The 10,439-nt window shown below is 37.4% G+C and overlaps 1 protein-coding gene across 1 annotated transcript; it reads left to right on the top strand.

Annotated features, from left to right (window-relative positions):
• The first annotated feature begins 2,824 nt into the window (after positions 1-2,824).
• ATF7IP2 (activating transcription factor 7 interacting protein 2) lies at positions 2,825-9,545 on the top strand. The gene is made up of 6 exons (XM_065685817.1): positions 2,825-2,831; positions 4,089-4,222; positions 5,440-5,586; positions 5,862-5,945; positions 7,729-7,833; positions 9,168-9,545. The coding sequence occupies exons 1-6, from the start codon at positions 2,825-2,827 to the stop codon at positions 9,315-9,317; spliced, it is 627 nt and encodes a 208-aa protein (XP_065541889.1). The 3' UTR covers positions 9,318-9,545.
• Positions 9,546-10,439: the final 894 nt, after the last annotated feature.

Raw genomic sequence — 10,439 nt, 5'->3', positions numbered from 1 at the left:
AAAATCAGATTATTTAGAAGTGTCTGGAAAATGTGATCTATAAGAAAATACCAAATACACTGGAAAATGGAAGACTGGATGAAATATTAATCTCCAGTTATATAAGGGGGCTTCTTTGCAGATGGAGGGAATGACCTAATGGTCTGGATGATAGGACGAGAAGTAACAGGCTTAAATTGCCTGTTACTTGTGAAGACTGAAACGTGTGCTAGGGAGGTTGTGGGATTTCCGCTGGTGTTGAGACTTCTGAGAAATGCTTGCCAGGTATAACGCAGGTATTGTTTATCATACTGTGGGGTGGGTAATGAAAAGGTGACTTAGTAAACACTAAGCAGCTCTGAATGCTTATCTTTGTCTTTCTAACTTCTCAGTCATTTTGTGTTGAATCTTACGAAAAATAGGATTGAATCTAGCTGGACCACAGAAATAGGGGCTTCAGAAGATGAGAATCGGGTGTCATCTTACCTCTGAAAGTGAGATCATAGATAAACCCTGTTAAGAGTATTTTTAGCTGGCTGAAGTTTAGTGGAACCAGTGGAACCAATAGAGCTGTAAGTTTCTATGAATCATGTATCTATCTTTACTATGAACAACAAAGGTTTTCCTGCACAACTAGAGAGTGTTTTATGCTGACCTGAGTATGACTGAGAAGTCTGGAAAACCAGCATTGGGCACTTGTTGCATTTGGCTTAGTTCTAATGAGGGGTAAGCACTTACTTTGTTAGAGATGACAACTTGATGGCAGTGCTTTCCTGCTCTGAAACAGGAAGAGATATTTAAAATAGGATTTAGTAAACTGCCATAGTAAGTATTTTATAAGGTACTGTGCATTTTCAAAACTGTAAAAAGACTTCAGATATTGTTACTCCATGTATTTGGTTTTAAAATCCAGTTCTTTGTTGTAGGGCTTTGAAGATGGAGTATTCGCATAAATTTTTTAGAGCAAAAAAATCCATGGCTCTAAACAATCAAAAGCAAATAGAAAAGCTGAATACAGTAAATACTTCAGTAGAGGAGGAGACTTTATATGGCTTGCAAACTAAAGATCATTCTCTTCAGACAGGTACCTTAGATATAATCTGCAAAAGTAAGGATAATGTTAACAGAAAAATGTTTTCTGAATCAAATGTGCTTCCAGTGCTAACTGAAGTTCTGACCAACAAAACAGTGGCTAACACAGTACGTTCTTTTGGTGTAAATGTTGATCAAAATATTACTCAACATGAGTGTCAAAACCCTCAGCCTGAGATAATTTGCAACAAAATTTCAGATGCAATACAACCTTTAAATGCCAGATATTTAAAATTTATACTTCATAAAAGATGCAATGACATAAACACACCACCAGCAGCACCAGCTGCAGTGTAGTTTTGCTCAAGTCTGAGGAAAACTTTGCTGGCTTAGTTGCTCCTAGAAATACTACAAGATACAGAAAGGGGGAGGTGGGATGTTAAAAGTGTTGGGTGGAAGTGAGAGGTCAGATATTTTGGAAAATTATGAAATTATGCTGCTGGATACAATGTGCGAGTCTAAGACTAATCAAGAAAAATACAGTTATAAACTCTTTCCAGAATTATTATCTCATGTTGGTTTCCCCCCCAACCTCCAGAGAAATATGAGATTAGAAAGTCTGCTTTTCCAGAAATATGCCCTTTAAGGAGAGACTTTCACTACTGAACAAATTATTGTAATTTATTATTTGAAATTCTTTGCCCTTTAACTAGCCTTTGCTATGGGAATATTTGTAACATTTTGTTAATAATAATTTTACCTAATGTTATGAATTATCTTGACCTGTTCTGAATTCATAGGTCAGCATAAATTGTGTTCAAGCATCAGCAAGTAACTTACGAAGTCAGGCTTAGGGTTTCCTGGGCAGAAGGAGTTGTTGGATTTCGGACTGTAATTGAATTGATACATTTATTCTTCTCTGTGATAGGGCATTAACCCTAAGAGGGCTTAACACGTATTTCGTATCTTCAATTGTTAAAGCCTTTAGGTAAAATACTTCAAATCTGAAACAAGAGACTACTGAATAAGGTGGTTACATCTTAGTTTGGAGGTTTGAGGTAAAACCAAAGCATTTTTCTCAACTTTGTTTTATATTGCAACTGGATGTAAGCTTTGTTTCCAATTTTTGTTTCAGTAATACTGTGTTTATGCATGAGCGAATAAGTAAAACACCTCTTTTCAAATATGCCAGTGATGAGTTTGGTCTCGTTCAAAAAGCTTAAAAGCTTTAAAAAAGCTCTGATAGTAACTTTAAATTTCGAATTGATACTAGTTCCTTGAATGTGAATGACAGCATTAAAATGCGTATTATTAGGAAATTACAAGTGGAGAGTTACTTCATTCACCGTCAGAATAAAAGCCAACTACTGGGGGAAAGAGGGAGGAAGGGCAGGTGTTGAAGACTAAATGCCTAAATACTCCTCCATTCATTTCCCTATCCCTGCAAGAAAAAAAAAAAAAAAAGAAAAAAAAATAGATTTTGTTAAAACTGATTCCTGCAGATGTTCTGGCTTATGCACATCTCTAGCTCCTAACTAGGGTAAATGCTTAAAAATTAACCATGATTTATGCTTAGCTATGAACCAAGTAGCTTAGCAGGGGAATTGTTGTTCTAGGATCGAAAAAATTACTAGCTGAAATAATGATGTATTTGCTGAACGTGTGGAAGCATCCTTAATTCTGAAGTTGGTGAATGCTTTCAGTTAGGAAGAAGAGTGTTCCTTTTTCTTGTTCAGAGTTACAAGTAGAGAGACTCTCTCCTGTCTTGTCTAGACAAGAACATTTTTCAGCACACTGCTTAAAATAAGTGACAATGAAAAGTAAGTATCAGTGTAAAAGGCAGTCATACAAGCCTAGCTCTTAGAGGTGGGACAGGCAAGGTTTTCTCGGTCTTTTTGGAGTGGGGAAAAGGGAAGTGGTTTCAAACCACTGATGGCCTAGAGCATAAAAATATTCGTAATAATTGCTTTGTTTAACTTTCACATGGTATTGGTAGCCCAGTTACATTTTTAAATGAGTCAAAATACAGCCTTTCTTGGAGGCCAATGTCCTTACCAGCCTATTCTTCCTCAGCATATTGGATTTTACATTGTCCAGGAACGGGGAGTTGGTCCCAGCCCTACCAGTTATTTCAATAACTGCATCTACTGCTGGTGCTGTTGCTTGAGTGGTTATCAGTGTAGGGAACCAGAAATACCCTTTTCTCCTTGGTTGTAGTGCAAAACACCTGTTGTACAGTCATGAAATACTTGTTAAATTTGCATAGCATCACAATCAAGTAGTGAGTCAGGAATACTGTTCTTTTTGGCAAGGTAAGCACAATCTTTCAGTTGCAGGTGCAAGATTCTTCCTTCTTACTTCCTCATCACATCCCCTAGAGAATAATTTCCTCTGTCACTTTTCATTTTAATAAAAAGAGGGCTAGGAGAAGAGGCATTTCATTTGCTGGTAGTAAGAGTGTATCTAAAATGATGATGATTCTGACATGCCTCTCAGGCTATCTTCTCAGCTCATAAAGCAGAAGGAATCCCTAATCTCAGGAAGGGGCTTTCAAAATGCAGGGTATGTCAAAAACCTCTTTGTGAAAGAGAGATGAGAGGCACTGGCCCACAACAGGATAGGGAAAGCCTTTAGGCATCTCAGTGGTATTTCAGCAGAAAAGGACATTGTCTTGTATTTGCTTATCTCAAGGTAGGGAGCATGTTATCACTGAAAAAAAAGGAGGAGAGTAAAGTAGGTCTCAATAAGTAACTCTAGCAAAATCTAGTAGTAAGAAAATTCATAGCAGCACCTTGATCCTGTTTCTGTCCCCCTCTTCCCTCTCTCTCTGCTTGATGCCCGAGTATTTGATTTCTGGTTGTTTAGTTGTGTTTGTTTGGTGTTTGTTGTTTTGGTTTTTTTTTTTCACAAAATACTGCATCTCAACTCTCAAGATCAAACTGCTGCAGTATATTTAAGGAAGTACATCACTAATTTGAACGATACAATTCCTCCCTCCATTGCCCTCAGCTGTAATTAAGTATATTGTAATATAGACAGAAGTTTGAAAGGTTAAGGGTGGCTTCTTTGTTCCTCAGGGAGCACTGAAAGAAAGAGGTTAAGCTCAGTAACTGAAGAAAATACTCCATGCAAATGTATGAAGATTGCTGATGAAATCAAGCAAAAGCCTATTTGCACAGTCTCAAAAAATGAAAAAAGTCTTTTGGGAAAGGTAATGTACAGTGATTTGAACGTTTGAATTGTTGATTTATATGTGTTTTAAGATAGATCAGATCACCCTGTTTATGACTTAAGGTATATTTGTGGGGAGTACCAATGATTTAGATTAATGATGTTGGTAACTACATCTTCTTAGGGAGACTATAAATGGGTGTTTGGAGAGGAGAAAATACTGAAGTTAGTTTGAATTCTCTGCTTACCCAAAATTTTAAATATTTTGATTGCTACATAAGACAAAATATACTATGAATGCACCCACTTCTTGCATAGTTTAGGTAAAGTAACATTTGCTTTGTGAGTTGGATCTGACTACCACTTTTTGAAAGCGCGTCAGACTGCTCCTTCCAGAAGATAGAGACAGGAGGAATTACTCAGAGAGATAATGATTTCCATTTGTGGGGAATATCTGAAAACTCTCCTTTAGTACCTTTCCATTTTAACGGAATATTTCTTTATCAGCTGCTACTGTTTGAGACCTAGAATAAGGACCATAGTGTTCAAGATGGATTGGAGAACTCTGAACTCTTTATGCAGCTTCAGTGAAGGGAGAAAGTCAGAGGATGAGCACCTTAACGCTGATCAGCTGTCTAGAAACTGCTGTAATACTCCCACTGTCTTCTGTGGGAAGCATGATTTTACCATTTTCTGGGGATTTTCTGAAATGTATTGTCACCAGGAGAAAAATTATGTGACTTAAACTCCAGTAATTAGCCATGTTATATCTGCTGTATGCTACTGAAGCACTGGATGCCAGAAGTCCTTGTGGAAAGGGAATTTAAATGATACTTAGTTCTTCATTTGACAGCAATTTCTGCTAGTACAAAGCTCCCTCCTGTCTGCATTGGAATTGGAGAAGAAAGACTGACAAATAGAGAAGGATATGTGAAGGAGTGAAAAGGGTGAGAAGGAACAGCTGAATTAGAAAGCAGTAGTTATTTCTCAACTTATGGCTGTAGTGAATGACCAGAAAAATCTGGTCCTGTGACTGTCCCCAACATAAGTGCCTGTGATATCTATCTGTATTATAGCATATCAATATCTGTCTTGGAGACAGATTTATTTCTCTTTCAAACTAGGACCAAGACAATGCTTTGTTCAAGGCATTAAGAGTATTTTAAAAGTCTCAACATTTTAGCAGTACTGGTTTTGTGTAGTTGTTTCAATGTTTTTAGACTTTTAGATTTGATATATGGATTTTCTTTATTATAGATTAATCTTGTGATTGCTGAGCGGATAGATATTTTAAATAACTTCTTTTATCAAAAACTAGAAAGTTTAAACAAAAGAGCTGAAGAAATCCAATGCAAAGAAATCCAATGCAAAGAAACCCATGAAGAAACAGCCATATCATTCCTAGTAAGTGTCTTTGCATAGCTGTATGAAGATTTTGCATGTGTACCACGTAAGACTATTATAGTACCTCGTATACTCCCTGAGAAGGACCCCAAAAGTATGCAATCTTTTCATCTTGTGTGACAGAAAGGTAAGTTAATAACAGTTCTATTTTAAGTCTGTGTTCATGGCAGTTGTTTCACTATCTGCTCTTTATATGATAATGATACCTAGCTTCCTTATTTAAGGTGAACTCTTAAGTGTTTCTTAAGTCATGCCGTGTTTTTTTTCTGTTGCAGAAGAAACTATCCAAACTTGAGAGACGGATTGAAGCTGCAAAAGCATTTCAGGAGGAAGTGTTCTCAAAAATGGCTGTTCACCAGGTATGATGCAGATGCTAATACAGGTATTAATGCCCCACTGTAAACTAACAGATGACTGTGGATGTTACACTGAAACTGATGACTTTGACAGCTACATTGCTGTTGCTTACCACCAGAACAGAGATAAAAAAAAAAAAAAAATAAAGAAAAATCCATGTGGAGCTCTTAAATTGGTTGATCTTTTGAGACTTTGTTTTCCATTTTGGACTACAACATAGTTCTTTTCAGTCAGAATTAAATAAACTCAACACTGGGTGCAGACACTACATGTGTTGACAGCTTTTGCTTTGATGGTGTCCTATTGGAGAGCCATTGTGTTGTGGTTTAAACTGACCCACACAGCTCGTCCACTCCCCCCCCCCCCCCCGCCCCGACCCTCCCCACTCCTGGAGGGATGGGGAGGAGAATCAGGAGAATGTAACTCCCTCGTGTTGAGATAAGAACAGCCCAGTAACTAAGGTATAACACAGATCACTGCTGCTACCACCAATGATAATATTGATAAGAGAAAATAACAAGAGAATACGATACCACCACCGAACAAGTTCAACGCCCCCCGAAGAGAGAGAGTGCCCTTCTGGGTAACTCCCAGTTACCTCCCTGGGCATGATGTGCTGTGGTATGGAATACCTCTTTGGCTAGCTTGGGTCAGGTGTCCTGTCTCTGCTTCCTCGCGGCCTCCCCTCATCCCCAGCAGAGCATGAGACTCACAAAGTCCTTGGCCAGAATAAACATTACTTAACAACAACTAAAAACAATCAGTGTTATCAGCTCTCTGCCCAGGCTGGAAGTCAAAACACAGAGCTTGCACCAGTTACTATGAAGGAGCAAAACGGCTCCTGGTAAACCCAGGACACCTTGGAATTTTTGTAGTGAATGGTCAGCCCTCTTTATTACAAGTTAAAGGTTTTTAAGTATACTTGCCTCTTTGAGTTACCTTTTCTCAGCCATTCAGCCGTAGGCCACCAGTTGTATAGGGGCCATGAACTGCCAGTTGAAAACCACTTCCTCAGGCAGTGAATTTGATAGAGTAAATGAAAATGTTAATAACATAGCTATTAATATATGAGCATTTTTCATGGGAGGTACTAGAACATTAATACTGAACATATAAGATTAAAAAGAATCTTTTTTTCTTTTTTTTTTTTGTGTGGAACATTTGATTCTCATGAAGAACAGGAATTTCTCACGTCCTTATCATGATTGTATTTTATTGTGCTGAAGTTCTTGTAGCTAGTATTATGCAAGAAGTAGTTCTGTGAACTGTCAGCCTCCAGTTTTGTGCTGACTGTATATTTCATGAAAGAATCTCTTTTTACAGAAATATGCTTTTTTAGAGTCTTCAAAGTGTAAATATTTTTGTTCTTTCACATCTAAAAGTATAAAGGAATTGCATGTGACAAACATGAATCTTGTCTTTTTGTTAAAGACTTTCACATGTTTTACAAAATTAGTTTCATATTTTCTTGGCCTTTTCCCAGAAACTTTAAACAAAGCATGAAACAGGATAAGGACAAGGAAGATGCTTACAAGCCTCAAAATTTAAATAAGTGTTTGGGGTTTTTAAAAACAAGTTATGCAGTCTGAAGCAATCTTCCAGTTGCAAGAAATTTTCTCTTGGTGGATGTTTTTGCAAAGAGTGTTAGTTTGAAATTAACACATCTCACAATAAGGGGGAAACCACAGCATACAGAGAAAACTTAATCTGTGAAATAAGGATTCTAACAAAGCTGTCTTTTGATAGGTAGAAAAATAATAGTTAAAGCTTGCATCTTGTTTGCAGGCAGAACAAATAGGAGCTTACAAATACCTATCAAACTACCAGAATTCAAAACCAGTGTGCATCAATCAAGGGCTCCTAAAGCTGAGAGAAGAAACATCAAATGAGGTATTCTTTTATTCAACTTTCATATTATATTGATTTTTCAATTGTGGATTTGCCTGTTGCAGGATAGTTTAGAATTTGGTGAGAAGTTAGACTTTTTCAAGACCTTTCCAAATGGAAAAGGAGTGTTTAAAGCTGGGCTTTGAGCGAGTAGGCTTCTCTTGCCACAGGGAGGCTCTGTTGTAACAGTATTGGAAGAGTGAAACATCATAGAAGTGATGACAGAGGTGTCTTCACTAAACACCCAGAACCCCTAACCCCAAAACCTGTTCCAGTCGTCCTTCCCCCTTTATCTTCTTTTTCCTTTTTTTCCTTCCTTTCTTTCCCTCCTCTTCCAAATTTGCCATGCCTGAAAACATGTGAAAACAAGCTTTCACCCTATGAGCTTTTAGGATCCAAACCAGTTTTAATTCTTCAATACAGATACTTTAAGTAAGATTTTTTCTACTGAAAGTATCTTACTATAAATGAAAATATTTGAAGTAGTATTAAAAAAAACAACCCAAGCCTCTCAAGAAAAAATGGCACCTTTTTTACTTCTCGATGATAACATATTAAGAAGGTTAAGTCTGTGAAGCAGTGCACGTGTTATACTCCTACCACCTCCTTTGTAGCAATGCGTACATAGTTGGGTTTTGGCTAAACTGAAGTTTTCTGAACTTTAGCATTTGTGACAGCAACACAACTGGGGTTTTTTTAGAAATAGTTTCACTTTGGTTTTTTGTTTGTTTGTTTGTTTTGTGAAGAGAAATAGAACACAGGCTTTCTTCAAGAAGCAGCAGTAAAATAGGCCAAAATCTGCACCATGTGGTGTAGTTCAGTCATCATGAGGATTGGTTCACATCTTTTGAAATTTATTGTAGCAGTTGAGTTTCATGATGGCACCTGCAACTTTACTCAGCTGTGCAATGTACACCTGGTTTCAAACTAAATACATGCACGGGGTTGTGGCTTTTTGGTTAATTTATTGATGGGGGAAAAAAAACCACAACCACCACTCTGTTCCCTGTATAAATTCAGTGCAGTCATGATCAAAAGTAAATACCCCTCTAGACATAATGGTAAACTTTATAGCACTCCTACTGATAACATACAAGTTGTTGTGCAAAGCAGTTATTACTGTGGACTAAGAAGTATTTTCTATGCCAGCGACATGCCAGATAGTAAGACGAACACCATGTAATCTGTGGCACTTCTGATGGTTTGGGAACTACACAGACAGTAACAATTCAGAAGTGAATGGATTTACATGAAGCTAAGCTAGTAAGAAGTAGTGTAACTGGCTTATTTGTTGTTGTTGTTGTTCAAATAACAACTGGCTTTGTCTTGGTGCCTAGACTTCCAAGCAGTTTACACATCCTGCTCCACTGCCAAGGATTCCTCTTTGTCCAGAGGTTATTGAAGAATTCCAAGACCCTCCTCGGAATCTTGAAACTAGAAGTGGCTTATTTGCCAAACCCAACAGCTACAGTGCTTACAGGAATTGAGCTGCAGTGTGCTTCCTTCCCCACAGTTACTACTTGGATTTGTTCCATGAAAACCTTAGTAACAGTTCTGCATCACACGGGAGCAGGCAAAATAAGGGCTTTGCCACTGTCAGTGACTTGTTTATCACAGGTTATCACTCCCCAAGAACACTGCTTTGTCATTCAATGCAAAGATATATGTGGATGTTATAGACCATTGTGTCATATACAAGCTTACTTCAACTGCTTAAAAATCTCTTTAGGAGACCCAGACTACCCTAGCAAGTGGTCTGCTATTCCACTATTAAGTACTATATTGTTACTTGCAGTGAGTTCCAAGTCAAAGCATTATTGCAGATAGTACTAATTTCCTTATGTTTCCTACTTATGGTCTCCTACGAACTTTATTGCATTAATTCTGTAAGCTTGTTTTTAAAACTGATTTACTTCCACTTTTCACTTTCATCTTACTATGTTATAGGGGATTATTGCACATACGAAAGAAATAAAAAAGTAAGATTTCCAGCTTAATTATTTTTCTGTGGCATTGATGAACCAAGTTTTCGGGGATCTTAGCTCTATTTAGTGTTTGGAAAGGTAGTGGCTTCTCTTACTCCTATCTGTAGAAACTGTAGGAAGGACTCTTCTGTCTCCTTAGGTAAATGGCACCAGCCTCCACAATGCTGAAGATAAGCCAACACTGCTGTAGACCATCCATTATTTTCAAGCCATTAAGAACCATAAAAAATTAGCTATTGATGTAGCTGGGCTAATAAAATAGTTCATGCTAAAGCAGCACAGTTCTAGCACCTACAGTGCTTTTTTTGTTTTTAAAGGTGGTATCTCATGGAAAGGTAGTACAGAACTTCATTCAGAACTTCTTCTCCTGGATGATACACATTTAAAAAAATACTTATTTTTTAAAAAGTGATACATATATTGACATAAATATTTCAGATATGTTTTCCAAGATTGTTTCCTGTGCTTCCTTTCAGATGCTGGGTAAAAGAGGTCAGGGTAGTCACAGCTGCTAGTGAATCTTTTCATAGTTTGGATTTTTCCCTTTTGTTCACTATGATTAGAAGGGGTGTGGGAAATAATTTCTGGGGATTTGGGAGGGGTGTTTTGAATCAATCTGTACAA

The sequence above is a fragment of the Lathamus discolor genome, chromosome 6 (assembly GCF_037157495.1).
Source record: "Lathamus discolor isolate bLatDis1 chromosome 6, bLatDis1.hap1, whole genome shotgun sequence".
In the NCBI taxonomy this organism is placed as follows: Eukaryota; Metazoa; Chordata; class Aves; order Psittaciformes; family Psittacidae; genus Lathamus; species Lathamus discolor.
The sequence above is the reverse complement of the archived record's forward strand: the minus strand, read 5'-3'. Positions and strand labels throughout refer to the sequence as shown.

Excerpts from the sequence above, each read along its gene's own strand:
- ATF7IP2 (XM_065685817.1), top strand. Across the intron at positions 5,587-5,861 it reads AAACAGCCATATCATTCCTA|AAGAAACTATCCAAACTTGA; the intron begins GTAAGTGTCTTT and ends TTTCTGTTGCAG. Across the intron at positions 5,946-7,728 it reads CAAAAATGGCTGTTCACCAG|GCAGAACAAATAGGAGCTTA; the intron begins GTATGATGCAGA and ends TCTTGTTTGCAG.